General features: G+C 42.1%; 1 protein-coding gene across 1 annotated transcript in view; it reads left to right on the top strand.

Annotated features, from left to right (window-relative positions):
* Positions 1-6,258: 6,258 nt before the first annotated feature.
* The window catches only part of NIBAN1 (niban apoptosis regulator 1), a 69,253-nt gene continuing 54,604 nt past the window's right edge, over positions 6,259-20,907 (top strand). The window contains 1 exon segment of the mRNA XM_064454383.1: positions 6,259-6,633. Within this exon segment, the coding sequence (XP_064310453.1) occupies positions 6,579-6,633 (55 nt within the window). The 5' untranslated portion in view covers positions 6,259-6,578.

Below are 20,907 nucleotides of genomic sequence, written 5' to 3' on the forward strand. Positions count from 1 at the left end.
TCTCCTAAAGGACAATGAAAAACTCTGTCCAGATATTACTACCCAAATAAGTCTTGGTAATAAGTACTTGCTAAGATTCTTGCTTCCTGCTTCACTGTAAGATGCTTGTTGCTGTTCATGCACCAGTCAACAGTACTGTGGCAGATCCTGCACCAGTAACAAACATACCATGACACAGCATGTACTGGAATGGGGAAACTGCACCCTGGACGTGCTGGTGCTGTCAAGCAGATGATGTCCTTCTCTCGTCTGGGCAAATTCTTGTGTGACTGCATATAAGCTGGAGAGGTGCGAGAGGCTAACAGGATTACAAGGATCAGCAGGTACCTCACCCACTGTACATTGTGTCCTTTGTTGTGAGGGCTTATTACTGTGTGGCTTTCCCATGTCAGATGCTAGGCTGGGATGGATGGACTTATGTTCTAAGCATCTGAAGTTAATGAACAGAAAAGCTTGTAAACATTTTGGGAGCCATTTACTGTAAGTTAATAACCTAAGAGTGCTAAGGTTTTTATAAAATTATTTAGAAAGAAAATGAAGCAGACGAGACAATCACTTCTGAGAGAGGGGAGACCATATCAAAAATTCAAACTATTCAGCTTTCCTTTGTATATCTCCTTTTGAACTCTTGCAGCCCATTCAGTGTGCAAGATGGTTTAGCAAATCCCATTTCAATCACTACATATGCCTGCTTGGATAGGCTCCCGATGAGAAGCTTCTCCACGGAAAATGGAGACTTGGAACAGGAAGGCTGTGTTTAAACCCCATGCTTAGTCTTAATGGATATACTCGGAATAAAAAGCAACCAAAACCATCTGTGCCCAGAAGAAGCAAATCCAGATGTTGTGGGGATTTAGTCCTCTCCTTCATTAATCATCTCTGCAGGATCATCCAGCTTCTGCAGCATATGCCTGCTGTACTTTTGAAGGGTAGTTAATAACACATGAACATCAGCTCTCTTGGGAAGAAAGTTTTGGTCACATCTTTGTTAATGAGATGGGAACAGAATTTCTTACTCCTCTAAGGAGAGTCACACTACAATTTACTTAATTAAGAAGAAAAAATGACAGGTCTAATTTCTAGCTTTTGATGTCTTGCCTCACTAAGTCTGTTCAAAGACAGTGGGATGCCTTGGGCCTTCCTCTGTTACCTGAGCTGAAAGCCTTTAATGCTGCCTCCTGCAAATCCCACCCTATAAACTCATCTCCACCACTTGTGAAGGTTTTTCTTTTTGTCTACCCAAGCAGGTGTGTCTGCCCTTTCGAGGCAGTAAAGAATCCACTGGATCTCTGGCAGATCGACTTTTATGCTGGAATTTCTGCTGAGATCAACAGATTGAGCTGTGCCTTCTTGTTTGCTCGTCTGTAGCTGTGTGAGCACTAGGCAGTGGAAAGTGCAGTCAACTGTGGTTTTATTTACTGGTTTCTATATGCCACCTCTGTTTCAAGGTGAGGGAACAAATCAATGTGTCTCACAGAATCACAGAATCCCAGGTTGGAAGGGACCTCAGGGGTCATCTATTCCAACATTTCTAGGAAGAGCACAGTCTCTTCTAGTGTAAATATATAGTGTGCTAGTCTCATTTTTTGAGAAGCAATTCTATTTATGCACCATTCTTATGTTTTGATGATCCATTGTCTCTAAGGCTCAGCTGCTTAAATCCTCCCACTCAAGAATCTCAGGTGTCAAAAGAGATAAAAGCCTTTAGCTCTCATTTACAGCATAGCTTTCATGACCCCACCTCACTCTTTGACAACTAAGAAAAAGAGTTTTTACCTCAAGTTTTCTACCTTTCCACTAAATTCTGTACTTCTGAGGAATAAGATGTGAGCTGTTGGGATACCAGGGATAGAAATTCTAGGTTTGTAGCAATGCTAACACCTAACTGAGCCTCACCATGGTCTAGGTGTATATATATTTTCACTAAATGTGAGGAGAGAACTACTGCACTCTGATGTGTCACCATTAATGCATTATGAGAATGTTTCATTGCTGAAAAGCTTCAAAAATCTCTCATATTGCTAATCTGATTCGATTCTGCAGACGAAATTGACATTTATTAACGATTTGCAGCTAGGCAGGGTAAAATGGTGAATGTTATTTATAATTTGGTATTTTGTAGCACTGATACTCAGTGAGTATTCAAACAAATGCTGTTTATGTGTTGAATGGCAAGAAAACATAATTGGAAAGAAAATAAGGAGTGAGGAAGGCAGCAAAGTCTCCTCCTGCATTAGGTTGTGCACTCAGTGGCCTGTTTGCATTTTGATCCGCACCACCTTTTAAACCCTGTTCTTTCACAGAACTAGTGAAAGATAGAGATACAAATTATATAATTTTACCACCAAGATAGAGTCTGCTATTGAAATATACCTTTGCCTTGCTTTTTCTCCTTCATCAGTAGTTCAGACTACTCATGAGTAGTCATCCATACTTTCTGAAGTTAAAAAATAAGGTGTTTTATCTGATTTCCTTATTTTAATAATGACCATAAACACCATTTTTATCTTTTCCCTAGAACATACTAGCACTTCATATACTGTCTCCACATCATGCCTTTTCATTTCATCCTGATAGATGAAACAAATTTTTTACAGTAAGAACAATCTGTAACAACCTCCCCAGGGATAGAGTCTCTGTCACTGGAGGTTGTCAAGATGCAATTGCACAGGGTGCTAGATAATCTCATCTAGGCTCCCTTTCCTGTGAAAAATTGGACTAGACAATCTTTCGAGGTCGCTTTCAATCTGGGAGGTTCCATGATTCTGTCATTAAGAATCTATTAAAATCCACTCTGTGGGTTTTCAGTGCTTCTTGCTGCCCTCTCAGAATTAGGGTAGTAGCTAAAGCACAATCAACTCTATCTTTTTTAAAGGCTATTTTATCAAAGTATTAATTTTGGCTCTGCAGCCAGAACAGTTGTGATTCCTTTAGAGTATCTTCCACAGTGAGATTTTAATACCTCCTTCCAACCTTTTGAAAAATAACTCATAAGAATAACATTTTTCTGTGTTACTTAGATGGAAGGGATTCAGAATATATTTCAACCAACAGCCTGTCCTGAGAAAAGGGATGCTTTTATCTTCTGATATGTCTTCCCAGTACTACTTTCTGCAACCTGATTTTGGCAATAATGTTAGCAGTTTCCTCTAGCAATAGATAATTATTATGATGGTTTTATTCTATTTGCAGTTGTCTCTGTCTACAGCACCTTGTTGTCCTGCTTACGAAGTCAGCTGTCTTAAAATGGCTACTTTCCCTTAGGGAAATCTTATAAGGTAGTTTTGGGTAATTACTTTGCTCTCCCAATGGATTTCGTATGCATTTCACTTAAACGCTTCTGTTTGATAACAAACTCTTTTTCTGAGGCAACCAAGAATGTTGTGGTAGAGTACACACAGGATGAACCCTGCCGTTCCCTCTAAAGCAAAGGGTGCAGTGCTATTACGCAACGTGTCAAAGCAACTGGTTCTTTGGCATGTCTTATTTACAATTAGACTAGTGTTGGTGAACAGGAGAAGTAGCCCACAGGGTGGCAGAGATTTTATCAGTCCCTCTGATGACACATCTGCAGTTTGTCAGCCCTGCGGAGTGTGTGTTTGACTAACAATGACTGGAAGTTTATTACGATGGTATGCCCATCTGCGTTGAGAATGGATGTCATTGTCACATCTATATTAGTGACACATCAGGGTTACACTGCAGTTCCCTCTGCAGGGAGATAATAAAGAAGTGATTGTGGAGACAATGTCCTCTCCCCTCCTCCCAAAATAGAGTTGGAGGCTGCTACAAAATAAGGCAATGTAGTGACTGCACTGTGCTTTTTGGGTACGAGAGCTCCCAGTACTTTCACTGTCTGCCTCACAGGTACAGTCCATGAGTGAAGCTTGGACTCTGGTGATGTAAGAAACCACCTCTCTCCTTATGGCAAACTGCCACAAGTGAAGTCACAGAGGCAGTGGAGGCAGATCTTCATTCCTTTCTTAGGGAAGAGGTGCTTCTCCTGGTCCTCTTCACCATGAGTTCACTTTCTCTGTGGGACGGAAGAGCTCCATCATGTCGCCCTTTAGGATATAATACAAATGAGGTGTTTAGAGAAGGAACTCTTTGGGGGAGTAAAGGGGAAAAAAATCCTCAAAGATCAGGATTTCATAGGAGAAAAAGTGGGGAAATATTTGTTTTGCCTCCAGTGGTATTTTTGTTTTGATAGTATGACTTTATCATTGATAGCTTCAGTGTGGATATGTTACATCAGACTAAAATCTAACATGGCCAATTTCTTATCTTAGAGGAGGCCGGTTTTGTTATTAAGCAGTGTAGGAATAGAATAATTTATATCTGTTCCTGACTTTGCTCACATTTCTCATGGTATCTTTTTAAGATGCTTATGATACAAATTTTGCCAGTAAAACACAGCATTTCCCTATCTTAAAAGGAAAATTATGGTCTTTAATTAGCTAGCATTTGTGAAATGCTTGGGGAGCAGGTATTACCAAAGTACAAAATGTTATAATTAAAAAAGCTATTCAGTTCTCGTTTTGTTTTCACCCATGCTGTAATTAGACAGGGAGGTTTCCCATTCGCTATGCACACTGACATCTGTTCTTGGGTAGAAAGCTTCTGGGATTTGGCATATCTTCATCTGCTAAATGATGAGACAGAATAGCAATCCAGTTTATGGCTGATGAATTTTCCATAGTTTATCTCTCCAGACTCCTGGAGCTGACTTGCATATTACATGTGACTGTACACTATGAAAGGCTTCTCAAATACATTTGATAAAAGATACGCTATGCTAAGCGCAGGCCAAATTCTCCTCTAAGTGAACGTCTTTAAAATGCATGACAGTAAACACTATTTCCTCAGCGTTGTCTGCTCACATGGCTCAAAGAGGCGCCGTGAGCAAACCACAGCATCCACCATCCTGCAAGCAAGTGCAAAGCCCTCAAGCAGAGCTTAACAGCTAAATATACTGATAAAAAAGTCTGATTCACATTTGAGCTCTAGATGTGCTGTTGATTTAGTATTATATTCTCAGCTGAGATATCTATAGACTTGTGAAATGCTGTTTTAGTGATGCTCTGGATGAACCCCGTCTCCTCAGGGAAGTTAAAACAATTGCTCTGTTATACTTGAGTGCAACTAGCAAGTGCCCAGAGAGCGTGAATTGATGATGATGATGAGCATGAATATTGAAGTTGTGTTCAGTCAGCTTTCTTGAAGGAAGAGGCTGTTTAGCAGAATACTGACCTCGGTATTACATATCATCTTCAAAATTTCAAATCCAGTCAAGTTTAGTGTGGTTTAAAAAGTTTTAATATTCAATCTCAAAATTTTTAACCATCCTGTGATCAACCGAGTGGCAAAGTGTTAAACGTACTTAATGCACAATCCACATAAGTAAAACTTAACCTTGTTAAAGCAATTTCACAGCAAATGACAGATGTGTGCAAGCTCAATGAAGAGCATTTAAGTCGAAAATACATAACGTCCAGTCACTGTGAACTTCCAGCACGTCGGCACAATCCATATTCATTGCAACTCATGAACTCCATACTAAACACATGAGGCACAATAATGTATGGCATGCTGCCCATTCCTGCTCAGCTGAATTAGCATTATAAAAACAGCAAACTGGAAGAAAATACCTTAGGAAGTCACGTATGGTATAAAGCCTCACTGCAATTATTATTCAGAGGCAAGGAAATTCAGATAACTGTTCCATACTGTCTTGTGCTGCTGTGCCGAGGCTCTACACGCTGGTGCTCTTGCGCGTTTTAGGAAGTTTGTTTGATCACTGGACAATTTTTACTGACGTGACATGCATTTTAGTGCTTGTTTGGGTAGGCTTATCGTTCATTCTAGAATTGTATATCAATAGCATCCTATATAGGCCACCAGGATTCCCAGTAAGAGGCTAACTGGAGCAAGAAGATAAGCCCTGCAGGCCGAGCCACAGGAATCCCATGGTGTCTCAACATGCCTTGTAGATCTGAAGGATGTTTCAGGTGGTTCTTGCTTCTTGAAAAAAGTTGGAAACTATTTCTAATGGACATCAATCCCATGATACCCACTACACGTTCAATAATTGGTCTTTAAAGTAGCCTCTGTGGAGGCTGCAAAGGATCTAAGTGTGGCTTCAAGGGGATGCAGATTTTGAGCTGGGAGTAACAGGTGACGCGTGGGCAAGAGGAGACAGCGGCGCTGTGCATTTTGATGGGCCAAAGAAAACCGATGGGGAGGAGAGGCGCACCCCGCCCGCCTTGCGGATAGCCGCATTCCGCCGTCTCCTCCGCAGCTTCTGCCGGAGCCTCCTGCCACCTCCAGTTCCTGAGGCTGCCGAGGGGCAACCCCGGGCTCCCCACCTGGGTAGGGGGCGAAGGGGTGGAGTGGGGAGAGAGGGAGAGAGGCGGAGCGGGGGCCGGCGGAGCCCTCCTGCCCCGGGCCCCACCGCCCTTGGGCGGCGGCGGGAGGCGGCGCCTGAGGGGGAAGCGGGAGCGGAGCGGGGCTGTGCCGGGCCGGGCGGCGGCGGGGCTCGGCGGTGGGGCTCCCCGGCAGCGGCGGGGCTCCCCGGCAGCATGGGCGGCTCTGCCTCCAGCCCGCTGGACGAAAGCAAGTGCACCTACATCCGAGGTAGGGCTCTGCCAGCGGGAGGCGAAGCGGTCGGTTGCTTCCCGAGACTTTTTTTTTGGGGGGAGCACCGGCTGGGGATAAACGCGTTTGTATGGGTGGTTGTGCTGTCTGGTGGGGAAAGGTGGCAGAAGAGCAGCCGGGGGGCGAGGGGAAGGAGTCCGCGGGGGCCGGGGTTTGGGCAGGCAGCTGGGCTGGTTGGGAGGGGGGCACTGCCCGGTGGGCTTCGAGCAGCCAGGGTTTTCTTTAGACGCCAAAGCTTTAAAAATTCATGATGAGTGAGTTATAACATGCCTAAGAGTAGACAGTAGAAACTTTGAAGAGTGCGGAGAGATGCGGCCCGAAGCTGTCGGGTGACAGTGAGGCCCCAGCGCCCCAGCACCAGCAGCTGAAACTTCTAAGGTGCTGGATTTCGCCAGGATAGATCGGATCAGGACCGTACGGCCTGGTGTTTTGCAAAGCCCGTTGAAAGCAGTGGGAAAACTGCAAGGTGGGCATCTAGGTAAACTATTCAAAGTTGTGTAATAACAGGGTTTTGTCCCATAAAAATGTTAGGAGAGAGATAAAACAAAAAAACCTGCTTTAAATCTATGCATATTACTATTAAACTGCGAAGGAAAAGAGCGTAACTCTGTATTTTGGGGGGGTATATTGTTGTTTGAATAGTTAAAAGATGAAATACATCTTGCTCTTGCCTGTCTACCTACATTCCTTATCAGTAAGGTAGCAGGTAAAGTATTTACAAAGCAAATTTTAAGGCTGCAGATTTACAAGCAAAATAAAAGTCTGCATGTGAAAAGGAAGCCCTATTCCAGAATATTATACATTATGCATCTGACGCCTGCAAGAACCCTCGCTGCTGTGGACTGGGAGATCAAACCCGACGCTGATGATTCAGACCATAGGGTGATTCCTGGGTGGTGCCAGCAGCCAAATTTGTGCCTTTATTCTGTTGCTTTGAGATTTTTTTTTTGTGGTGCAGAAGGGAGTGCAAATGTTGAACCGCTCCTCTGTTAGGGCTCTTTTGAAATCACAGTAGATCTTTCAAGAGATTCCCATAGTGGGAAAGACATCCAAATATTAAATGGCTTTCACCCAGAAAGCAGTTGGCAAAGCTGCAGGCCTCACATGTGGAGATTTTTTTACAGTGTCTCTTCAGTATTGTAATTTTCTCCTGCCCCATTGAGGGTGGTTTCAGGTCCCATCAGAGCCACAAGGGTTCAATCCCCATGGATTTTTTTTTAAATTTACACTCATCCCCATGCTACAGCCAAAATTGCACTTCCACCATTCAGCATTTCAAGTTTTCTGGTCCCTGAAGAAGTGAGGGCTGTTGTGAGCGCCTGAAAAGGCTGATGTCCAATTACTGGGGGGGAAAAAAAAAGGCAGGAGGTTCAGGGAGTTTATTAGCTTCTTCACAGCTGTGCAGGAGGAAATCATGCAGGACATAATCTAGAATTAGAATGGGGAACTCATGTCAGAGGGTTGGGAAATCCATATCTGTTCAGACACGGGTGAAACTGGACTCGATGTATGTATCTGAGACTTCCCTGTCACTCCAAGGGAGGCTGTCTTTGCCTTGCTGAGAGCTGAGTGCTTCTTCAGACACATCTCTACTTCGCCTATCACATCTTTGCAGGGTTGAGTGATAAAGCAAAATCATTGTGAAAAAAGAAATTAAAACATTGCTCAAGTCTGTTGTTCTTGCTGTGAGGATCCCCCACTCTAAACTTTGGCTTTGAAAAATAATTAGTGAGGCACTTTGTGTGGAGGCTGCCCATAAATTTGTACTTCCAAGAAGGAAAAGGAATTGGGAAGAGCATCTTAAATCAAAACAGAGTGCAGTCCAGCCAGCTCGCCGAACCTACTGCTTGCGTGGAGGCCAGAGTCTGCAAGATTCAGACCTTGCTTATCTGTCTTGTATGTCTTGGTCCGACATATTTCCAGAGCAAGTGCCATGATGAGCTCTCCTCGTTCGAAAAGGAAAAGGGCTGATGCTGTAGATCGGAAAGCAGCATGTTTCTTAGCTGGCTTTGTAAAGGTTAGGTGGGTTTTACCGCAGGCCTGGGAGTTTTGGAGGTTTTTTTTCTCCAAAGATGATGCAGGGGGGTCTTGATCTAGGGGCACTAGATTTTTGCATCTCCCTCACCATAGTTTGGCAATGAGTTGTGCCCCCCTCTCCTTGCCTTTGCAGCAGAAGCTTGCTGTCAGTAAACACTGGCACCCTTCAAGTGAGTTCCTGCCGCGCTAACTTCAACCTGCAGCACAGAAAATTATTTGGGTGGGATGTCAGCTCTGCAGTGTGCTGGGCAGCTCACCGCAAGGGTGAGGTTAGACAAAACCACGTGGGGCAGAGTTAAACATGACTGCTTGAATGTGTAGCAGGATTCCTGTGTGGTTGTTGTCATGACGGTGTAATTTAATTTCTTGTTGCCATAACGATAATTTAATTTGTCTGCAGCTATGTCCCTGTGTTGTAAAGCCTTGTAGTTTATTTAGACAACATTTAAGCTAAAACACAATATAACGAATGGAAACGAGGGACTGAGGCCTAAAGGGGTGGATGGAGTTTTCAGCAATAAACTGATATGGTTTCTTCATCGTCATACGTACAAATCTACAGGGTTTTCTAATTTCCAAAAGTCTGTTTACTCACATTGTTTGAGGGATGAGAAGAGACCAAACAAGGACAACAATTATGTGAAATGTAAAATTGTGTAAAAAAATATGTTAAAACATATGTGTAGGTGTCTATATAAACCAGTGAGATTGTGGCCCTCAGCACGGGCACCCGCAGGTAGAGCCTGGGAGATGCTTTGCTCTGTGCAGCTCCCTGGGGGTGAATAAGTGCGAGCTTCGTCAGACCAGTCGGAGAAATGAATCCTGGAGAAAATCATGAAGGTATCCTACGTGCGGTCTCGGTATCTGTATGTAAAGGCTGTGATTTCCACCTAAACCTGCTTCAACTTCTGTGCTCTTAAGGAAGAAGTGATAGTACTGAACCAGCCAAATGGCAAATCACCGACAGCTCTGTATACTTGTACACGGGGCAATATCTTGAGCCATACCTGAAAGTCAGCTAATAATAATTATTGACACGGTAATGTGTGTTTCCTGCAGGAATTCTCTAAGAGGAGAATATGCGATGCTAATGTGTAATTTTTCAAGTCGTCTTCACAGTGAGATGTGTGAGGCTGTGTTTGAAATTGCAAGGGCAGGGATCATCCTTTTGAAGCTTGAATCAGGGACAGGTTCTTCACAAGACTTACTTGGGGATGGCAATGTTCTGCAAAACAATTTTTGTACTCAGAAAATCTCTGCATTAAGAAACTATATAGAGAGAGCATGAAGTTACGTTTTGCAAGCTGTCACAAAATCTTTAGTCTCTTTCAAGTTGAAATAAAAAAATAGGTAATTATTGTGGGATGAAATTGTGACTACAAAGTCGAGAGTCGATTTTCCTTACTCCTACCTGGAGGAAATTAATGTCATAGTAAAGTAATAGAAAAATGAGAGTCAGCAGGGGCTCCTGCGAGCACTGGGGACAGCTTGTGGCCTCAGGGAGAAGCATGGACCAGGGGTGGAGGTTATTTAGGGGAGGATAGAAGACCATGTAGTGCCAGCCAGGAGGAGTGGGGCAGATAGCCAGACCACATGTACTGCAGCATTGCTAGTCTTGAAACCTTAGCAGTTTCAAAGGTGTCTTCTGTTCTGTGTAGCATGAGCTTGTTTTTCTAACCTACCTATTGAAAAATATTTTTTCCATTTAAGATCCTTAAATATTTTAAATATGCACACATTATAAGCAATAAAATTATTTAAAGCCCCCCTGAAATTAAAAGAAATCTTTATAGTAATTCTCCTAGGTTTGGGATTGAGCCCTTAAAAAAGAAGGAAAGTGGAGGAGATAATCCTTCTTTGTAGGGTTTTGGTGGGACTACATGGGAATTATTCAGGATGCGAGTGAAAAATGACAGTAATAATTAGGAGACTGGGAGTTACTCATGTGAAAAGAGTTTATTAAAAAAATTCATGCTTTCAGTTTGATGAAGCATGGGCTAAAGCTGTGATGGGAGGTGTTCGTTGCATGATTTGTCTAATGATATTTAATGAGTGTTACACCCAACCGGGAGCGGTATAGGGCAGTAGTGGGGAGTTATAGTGGGGAGTTACGGGCCTGGGGTGCAATCATGAAATTGGGGAAAAACATGAAAGTGGCTGTTAAAACAGCTTAGTAGTATGCCCTGAGAGACTGTGCTGGAGGTTTCAAGATTGCTAATACAAAGTTTTTGCTTTGGGTCTCTAATATTAGACAAGAAGCAATCAAGGAAGCAGATCTCACAGCGGGGAGAAGGGAGAAATGGCCCTGAGAGTCTTAAGTGATTTTTTCCATTTCTGCAATCTCAGCAGCAGCAGTAGTAGAGGACCAAGTTCTGCTCTGTCATGTGTGTTCTGTTGTGACCCATTTTTTTTAAATTTGGAGAGGTGGAGAGATTTCAAGCACCCAACACCAGGTATTTCAACAGTTACATCTTCAAAAGAGTTTAGCATACAAAAAGCTGAACTTCTCTGAAGGTTGTTTTTTTTATTAAAGGCGCTTAGTGTGCTTCACCATATCCAGTCTACCCATTGCTGTAAACATAAAGCTGTCCAGAGGATGGGGCTTTGTAGTAATTTGGTTTTGATATTTATTTTTTTTTTTAAATACAGCTTTCCTCCCTCCCTCCCTTCCTCCCTCCCTCCCTCCCTCCCTTCTTTTCCATCTCTTTCCTCACCCAGGCAGATGGGATGGCCAGGCCGAGGGATGCAGTGATGGTGCTATGAACCAGTGGCACCCAGGGATGCACCCTGCGGGTTGCCCCATTGCTCAGGACTTTTTCCCGAGCAGATCTTCCAGCTATTCTTCTTTTCATTTGTCAGTGAAAGCTAAAACTTATTTTCTTAATATCTGTAAGAAATTTCTTTCTAGTCATTTGTTTTGCCTATGAATTTCAGTATGGTACTAATTAAGATGTTTTTTTTTTGCAGAAGGATAAAACACTTTAGAAGTGTTCCTACAAGGTGCAGCACACTTAGAAATTCTAAAGCAGATAGACTCTTCCTATTCTGTCAAGTTTTAGAGGCTGAAGAGGAGCCTGGTTTACCCTTTACTTAAAAGACAAGATAAGGAAATCATTCACAAGCTTTACAGGAAACCATGTGAGCAAATACCATCAGTGTACAGAGATAAGTCCCACCGACTCGGAGGGAGATAACCCAAGCGCCTGATATAGCTCTGGAGTGAAATTTTCTCCAGCAGCCAGCTGGCCTGCACGTAGCCATGAGCAGGATGCTGGAGGATGGAAGAGTAACTTGGAATTAATTGTGGAAAAGTTGGCCTTTTTTGGACAGGCACGCAGACTGCATATTGGATTTTCTGCTTTAAACTGCCGCGCAGTCCTTCTGGTTTTAATTTGGTGTACAACTGCAAGTATTACAGAGTTTTGTAAAAAATCTGGCTGCACTTACTGCCTTTTCTCTCAGCCTGTTGCAAGCCATGGCTTGCCGTGTTTTGGAAATCCTCTCTCTTTCGTTTTCTGCAGGTGAGCGTGGCTGTAGCATCATATAGAGCAGGAGTGTGGTGCCTCGCTGGACTTACAGCATCTGCTTCGTAGCTCTTAGAGCATGCTTTTCATTTTCGTGTTCTGAAGTTTATGGTAAAAGCTGATACGATTTTTCTGCGATTCCCAAAATCTAAGGAAGAGGCAGAGTTATATTTTATTTTACAAAGATGTATTGAATCCAGAATTCATGATTGTGGGTTAGCACTTAGCAAGTACTATCTCTTCCAATCCAAATAGGCATAAATACCCATGGAATGAAAAAATTAATTGAAATGGGTAGGAAATTCAAATTTCAATATGGATATGAATTTCTGGTTTTCATTATATTCACCTTGCTAAGTGTCTAAGTTTTTGAAGACCTTAAAAGATGAGATTTTGCAGAAAAATCCTTTTGGCTTTACTTGCTTTCTGGGAAGTGCTAGTCCTCAGAGAGGTTGTTGCTGTTGGAGCCAATGGCAGATTTTCATCCCATAGTTTTTATAAATAGTGCCTGTCTGTGTTGGAAAGGAGAAGCAGCTTCTCTGTGGTTCTTATATTCTTTAATTCAGGGGGCCAGGTGCTTTGTTTTAGCTTTAGACTGCGTGCAAGCAAAAGGCATCCAGGGCCATGATTGATGGGAAAAGCATTTGACACCCAACTTGAAGATAACTTACTGTACTGGGTAACTTCCTGATTTCCGCTTTGGGACATTAAGGCAGGAGATACCTTCTCTATTCAGTTTCCATTGCTCATATAGTCCCATTTATTAACTTCTTTCAAAAGTACGACTAGTGATTTTGGAAGTTTACAGTCACATTGTCTTGCAACAGACATGGCCAAGAATTTCCCTAATCAAGGCGGGAGGTAAGATTTTGTTCTTCAGTTTGTCAATAAAGGAATTGTCCATGACCGCGTCCCATTTACCTTCTAGAAGTGGCTTGAGGTTTTCATAAACCCAGAAATCTCAGTTACTTGTTTTGTGGCATGGCTTCTTTTCCTGCCACAGTGGCTCGGAAAGCAGGTTAGGCTCCTTGTCCGTTCAACAGGATCATCTGAAGCTCCCTGACGCCAAAGGAAATGATATTGCTTACACAAGAACTAACCTTAAAGATGATGTGTTACGTAATGCTTACTTAATGCTACTGAGTGTGGGTTAGAAAACTGAAAGGTGGTTTCTTTCTGGGAAAGAAGGTCTTCTTCGGGTAGTACAAATGAAGGGAAATGGCTGGCTGGTAGGGAAAGGCAAGTGGCATTTTTCATGCTTTTCTGCTGTATGTGTAGAAGAAACTACACACAATATTGAATTAAGCATGGGTATCAACGGAAAGAGATTCTTCTCAATATAAAAAGTGAGAAATATGTTCACATTTGCCAAAAAACTGTAATTGAGAGGCACACTGTTAAGCGTGGAGCCTGTTGCTCTTTTGTACTTGCTATTTTCTGAAATCTTGAAGACTGGAGTTTCTTTAATTAGTGCAGCTTGGCCACAAATTATAAGACAGTCTTTGCATCTGATAGAAATTTTATTGATATTAAGGAGAGAAAAAAGCAAGCTCTGAGAAGATTAAAGCAGCTTTGTTGTTGATGCCTTTGGGCAGTAGCAGCTGAAAAGCTAGTGTCTAGATCGGAAGGGATGATATTCATAAGCAATGTGGTCATGGCTGCTTTTAAAGTACAGCAGCATTTTTTTCTACAGCTTTTTCCTTTGCATATAATAAACATGCTGTTCTCTTCGCACTTAAAGAACAATTAAAAGTGGCTTCAATTTTTGAACATGCATGCAAGCATTTTAGCTGCTTTTGCAGTTAAAGGTCAGTGATGAAATGAGGCCAACTCTTACATAAAAGCAAGGTTAAAACTTGTGGAAATAGCTCTAACTTGTGTGAAGAAAGGGTTTGCCTGTCCGGGTTTTCTAAAAACTTTATCCTGTTTTTTTTTTTTCTTACTCTTACATATAAAAATTAGTTTGATGCTGATTCTATACTGATGCTTAACTTATTAGGTGTAACCTAAGATTTTGGTGAATTAGTTTCTCCAGGTATTTATTTATGAGTTAATTTTTGAAATCATAAGCCTTTAATCTTCATGCTTCTGTGATATAGTTAGTACATTAGACACAACAGCTGTTCTTATATTTTCAGTGTTAATAAAGTTTTAAACCTATATATTAGGCCATTGTAATGCTACCAAAGTTGTTATTTAGTTATTCCATCTTTTTTTTTAAGCTAGGTAGATATCTTAGCTACAATATCAGGAAATGGAAAGCAAAAGCAAGGATGACTCAGGTTCTTCTGGTTAGATGATTAAAAAGCTAAAAGAAATACAGTTTTCAAGATTATTTTTGGTTGAAGTTCTTCTAGGAGATAAGTGAAATAGGGAGCAGTTAATGTATTTTCTAAATAAATTTTCTAACAAAAAAATAGTTGTTAGAAATAAGTTTTTGATGTTGTTTGTAATGATCTTGATTCTAAGCCTGTTCTTCTGCCTTGCCCTGAGCAGCGTGGTTCCCAAGAAGCATGCATGTGCTACGGAGGCTTTTGTTGCAGATGCCATGTTTCGTGCAATCCCTGTTCAGCTCCAGGCCAGTCAAGTCTCTTGCAGGTAGTTTTCTGCTGAATACGTGGCAGGTCCAACGTGAATAGGGGGAGGTGCTGCATCAGCCATCAGAGCATGGCCATGGCGGTTAGTAGATGTTTCCTGCTGGCTGTTGCAGGTGTGTGGTCATGCTCCAGCATCTCAGAGGGTTCTGTGCCAACCCTTTAGGTCAGAGCAGCGTGTACTCCTTTGGGACTGCCTCAAACCATGCCTAGCATCACGCTGCTTGACAGGCCAGGGTAGCCACAACAATTGGCTGCAGTAATGCAGGAACTCCAGGACGGAAAAAAGCAACGGAGGTTTCTGGCTTGCTACTCGCTTTTGCGTATCTTCCCAGGAGCAACCCATGATCCATCCTTCAGAATAAATTCTGCTTTTGCGATTTATGCAAAGTGAGCATGTCAGCTGATCTTCAGGTTGTTTTTTTTCCATGTCATTGACTAAACAGTGAATGTGGTGCATCCTCCCCATTAGTTTCTGGCCAAGTGGCATGCTGAGAAAAGCCACCCACATCGGTGCTCGGCCCATTTTTGGACTCTCCACTGACAACGGCAGCAGCAGTGATGCCTTTTTAAATGATAGCAGACTTGTAAGGAGATCATTGGTAGTGGTATAAGACAATCAGTTCATAGTTCCCCCAGAATGCTGCTGTTTTTTCCAGGTTCATTCTGTGTTGTGCTTCTAAGGTCAATGCATGTTTTGACTGTGGCTCTCATGCGTTGCAACAGGCAACTTGCAGAAAAGGTCATCTACGCCTGACTTGCACATTAGTTGTTGCGTGGGGGATGTGTTGGTCCTCATGAAGAGTGTTTGTGGTACAAACAGTATAAAACAATCCTTGTTCCTGGTTGTTTACTGTTTAAGCAGGGAAAACACAAAGCTAAAGCAAAGGTCCAGAGAAAGGGAACCAGGGAGTGCCAGGACTAGGAGAAACAGCCTGTGCCAATTCCCAGCACAGGGTCAGGCCTCTGCAACAGTTCCAGCTGCACCGTGCTGATGTGTCCCAGTCAGGCAGATTTAATGGCTATTATACGTGCTAGGGACCAACTGGACCTTTAAGCACTTGTGATCATTAAATACTTTCACAGCTAACCTTAGGAAAAAATGTCTACAGCTTCTTTACATTATAAAAACATCTGGGATTTCCCACAAAGGTTTATGTTCCCCAGCTCAAGGTAGCTGCAGGTTTTGCAGGGCTTGAAAATCAGCTCTGTCCATGCATACCATTTCTAAAGATCCTCTGCTCGCTGCCTGGGATGGCTCATTCACTAGAGTAATGCCTTTCTGGATTTACTACTGGTTTTTAGTTCTGTATGCTTGGGATCCCAGCTGGAAATGTTACCCTCATGTGCTGTATCTGGAAACTTGCTGCCTGCCAAGGAGCTTTTCCTCACTCTTCAGAGATATATGGGCATCATTGCTTCAGATTTACAAAAGATGCTACCACCATCCCGCCACTCAGTGTCCAGCTCATTCATCCCTGTCCTTTTAGCTAGAACTCTTCCACAGCCCCTCTCATTTGTTATATTAGGAAGCAATTTTTAAAGCATTACGTGATATTTTCCTTCCTCTGCATGAAACCACAGTTGCTATTTGTGCTGTGATTCTCTGCAGAGCTTTGTTGCTATGTTGATAACTGAAGACCAGATTCTTGAAGTCGCACTGGTGACGTTAAATATTTTAGTTGAGCATTGTCTAAAGACTGGCTTGCTTTTATTGAACATGATATGGAGGAACCTTGCATACTTTCACTTGATATTCCACATATTGTAGTGGTCACACTGGAGTAAAGGCAAGCTTTCATCATCCCCAGGCAAAGACTTAATGGCAGGGTCTATGCAAAGGGGAAAAAAAAGGCTTTTATGCTCTTAGGGGTATTCCATAAAGTAGTATCATTGTCTGCAATTTAGTCTGCCAGACACTTTCCACTGTTTCAGTTGCAAATGAGGCTTTGCCAGCCTTCAGCTGTTCAGATTAAAATTTCCATGCTGATTGTCTGCCTCAAATTGCATTTTTGAGAAAACTGCAACTAAAATGGATGAGCACCTTTATTTTTTTTCTTTTTTTTGAGAATTAATTTGAAGAAAACATGTTTTTTTTCTTTTTGCATGTTCTGTTGAGCAGCTCACACATATCCTGCAAGAGGAGGGAAGGAGTTAGGGGCTGTAGAGCTGGTATAAGGCAAACCAGGGGCAAGTAGGAAGGGTTTCTAACTGCTGCCAGTGTTTACCTGCTGAACTAAACCCCCGTGTTTGCATGTTTGCCCTCTGTGCAGCCTAGCAAATAGCTATGAAACCCACAGTTACCAGCAGGGGTTCTCCCCTGTAATGCCATAAAGCAAACAACTTTCTACCTTACAAGCTTACTGTGTTAGCTGGAAAGGTCCACAAATCTGAAGCCCCAAACTCATCCCTGACGCTCAAGGGAGCCCAGGTGCAAAGGCAGCTTTTTGGTATATTTTTCTATTGGCTTCATTCAGTAGGAAACCCCAGATTTGTTGTTTGGGGTTGGTTTTTTTTCATCTTCTGAGATTTCCTGCACACCTGCCAAGCTACAAAGTGCCATGCAGACATGCATCACACTGATCTTCCTGCTAAGGTACTGTGATAGGTGGTGGTATTTTATTTCACGTATGAGGATTTATGGCTATTGATTTGGGTCTTGACAAACATAGCGCTTATTTTTTCAGGGAGCTGGCCATTTTAATGCTCTCCCCAGATTTCCAGCCAGGCTCTGGCTGTGCTCAGTTGTGACTGTGGGAATTCAGCACTTCGTAAATCAGAAAAAGAAGGGGACAGGAGCCATCTGGGAGCTTCTCCCATAAATGACATACATTTCATCCAGGTTTACATTTTATAGCAGACACAGAGACAGGATCTAGTTCTTCCGGGTGGCATTTACCTGCCTTAAATATAAATCAAGTCCCTCCTATTTCCAGCTCAACACACCACAGACTTCATGGGGAGTTGTGTCTTATACAAACGAAACCGGTCTCTGTCATTTCATGGATCAGACCTTTGATGAATTTCTCGGTGTTAAAATGTACCAAAGTGAGTGGTAGGTGGGTGCAGACCTACCTAGCGTAGCTTCCTATACCTTGTACGGGAGGCTTGCTAGATGGGAACCAAAGGTTATTCCGGCATCTTTAGGTTTAAAAAAAGATAAACAGTCAGGAATCCTGTGAAGCAAACCTATATGTACTACACAGGAGGATTTAATCAAGGGAAATCAACCTGACTAATCCAAGTGTGCACTTTGTGGAGGAGGGACGTATATCCATTTACATATGAAGCATAATAAATAATTTGTTTACATCAAAAATCCAAAATTTTCTATCCAAAGCAGGATGGCAAGCTGTGTTAGCCTCCTCGTTCACTTATTCAGCTTGTGGTATAAATCAAACGTTACAATTTGGAGAGAGGTCTTGAGCAGACTAGTGAAAGGCCACAGGACAGGCATCGCTCCTAGTTTCCATGAGCCTTATTTAAGTCTGACCTGTGTGTGAAAGGTGTTTGAAGCCCATGCCAAAATCTTGATTCAGCCATCACAATGCATTTAATAGAAGAAATTGATCTCTAGGAAACTCAAGAACTTTTTGAACTATAGAAGCAAGTCATGTGCTAAGTAGAAAATGATGTTAATAGCTGCTTCCATCAGCCTGTTGATCAAAAACAGACTGAGGGAAGGGGGAAGGATGTTGGTGTCCATGTGGACTGATACAGGATTTGAGCACCTCTCTCTTTGGATGTCAAAATCAAGGCAACTTGAATCCTAATTTAACCTTACTTCTAGATGCATGATACTTCACCAGTCTGCTACATTGGCCACACAGCATTTTTTTGGCCGGTATTAGGGTTCATCTCCTGTTTCTTTCATTCCTTTTGAGATAAGTATTTTAATTATGTGGCAGATGCTTTCCTTAGGGAATGGCTGCAGCAAGCTTACTCGGTTTCATGGTACGTAATTACTGTGCTGCTGGTGGGACCATGGGTATTTCATTAGCTCAGTAGTTCCTTTGCCAGTTCTTGTCCTCATTATGGAGTTTCCTCAGAAGCTGCAGAAGAAAGGCCTCTGTGTTGCATGTAGTTCACCGTTCTCCACCAGAGCTTCAATCCCTTCCTCCTGCTCTTGAGTTTCAATGGCTTTTTAGCTGAGCGCAGGAGGGCCCAGCTGCAAGCTGCTTTCAAACAACGTCCCACCAAACCCAAGGGAAGCAGTGGGGAGGAAGAGTGCCCGGAAGAAAACTGAGGCTGTATTTGCTGTGAAACACACCCGAGATCTGTGACAACAGAAGCTTCTGTAGAAGACTTTGGGTATTGGTTATTTGGGGCTTGATGTGTTCATGAGAATCCTGTGGGAGCTGTGGCCAAGTAGTGGTGACAGATTGTAAACTGAAGCAGCCCAGTGAGAAGCAGCACTGGGATTTGCTGGAGGAAGAATACATTCAAAGTGAATGAAGAAGAAGGGCCCCCATCTGAATTTATCACCAACTTCCCTTAAACATGGAAAAAACATGAAGCTGCTCAGCACATCTCGTACCAGAATGGGGGTGTCTAAAGCTGATGCCACACTGAGATACAGGGAGTTACCAATGTAAACAAACATACAAAAAAGCGTTGGTAAGAGTATAAAATACTATTTTGAGCAAGAGCGTGTGGTTTGTTAGGTATTAATCTTGCTACATGGTTTTTCCTTAGCGCGCCTTAAATATTTAGGCAGCAGGAAGTGTGGTCAACTAAAAAGTTGCTGTGCTCTTTCTGTAACACTTGGCATTGGTAGGTCTTACTTTTGTGAATATAAACTGAAATCAGACTTGCCTTGGATGGTACTGTGACAGCCAGGTCTGGCAGGATGTTGGGGCTGAACGGTGTAGGTGAACACTGTCTGGGTTTTTATTGTTATTGTCTGCAAAAGAGCAATTTTTAAAAATAGAATCCAGCCCCTCTGATAGCGAAGATGTCTGGAGCTCTGCTGCTGGAAGGGACATGCAATTTTCTGAGAGACTGAACCAAAACCAAATTTAAAGCTGAATTTAAAGATGCTATACGAAACGTCAGGTTGAGTTTCTGTGATCATTACACATACTGGCGCAGGCTGAATTGATGCCAGAGATGTGAGTGTGCACAGCCTTGGGAGGATGTGAAAGCCATATTTCAGATGGGGCCCATCTCTCTATTCATAGTTTTAACTTCTTTTGGATGATGGGAATGGAGACATCTGTAAAAAGTAATAATTCCTCTTTCCTTCCAGAATAAGACTATGAGTTTTCCAGCTGTTGGCTAAGACAGGTTTTCCTGTTGAAATAGCTTTTGTCTGATGTAAGTCTAAAACAATATGGTTATGGTAACTGAAAATATTTCTTTGTTAATTTTGTCCCCTGTTAGTTTTAGTTGTAAAGTCCAAGTATTTCTATTCATTGTTGCTTCTCGTAGCAGCTGTTTGATTTTTAAAACCTTATGGAGTCTTCCAGTGAAGTGCACACTGCTGATAAAATGCACTGTTGCTTATAGTTTGCATTTTCTTTACCATACTCTGTGGCAAATTTTCTTTTATCTTCATAGTGGATTCTCACAATTAGAGAACACACTCTTGCTTTCCTTCAGAGGTCCTGTCATCTTGAATAGTGCAAAAACAAGCCATAACATTGATTCATGTGGTTCTTGGTTACAACCACAATAATATGGACTGTGCCATGTATTTGTCAGCTGACGCCATTCTATATTCATAAAACATGCCTTGGGATCTTTTTTTAGATCTGTAGAGTTTAAAGATTCACTTATTAGGCATCTCTCTGGTGTGTAATTATTCTGGACTGAATAATACGTTAACCCAAAGATATGCAATTTGTGTACAGTAGACAAGAAAGAAGAGTGTATGTTTAAAATATGAGTTTTCCAGAGCAGTTTTGCAAAAAAAAGGTATTTCTAATGCATTTAAAAGACATTTATTTAAATAACTTTAAAAAAAATACGTGCTGGCTAGCGAAGCAGCTTTACTTCTGTATCTTATGTGTTTCTTTACTATAATTTCAAGATTTAATTTCAAGATACAGTATTTTACAAACTAGAGGAATGCTAGGTAATCAGAAGTTTAAAAAGCG

The sequence above is a fragment of the Phalacrocorax carbo genome, chromosome 6 (assembly GCF_963921805.1).
Source record: "Phalacrocorax carbo chromosome 6, bPhaCar2.1, whole genome shotgun sequence".
Lineage (NCBI taxonomy): Eukaryota > Metazoa > Chordata > Aves > Suliformes > Phalacrocoracidae > Phalacrocorax > Phalacrocorax carbo.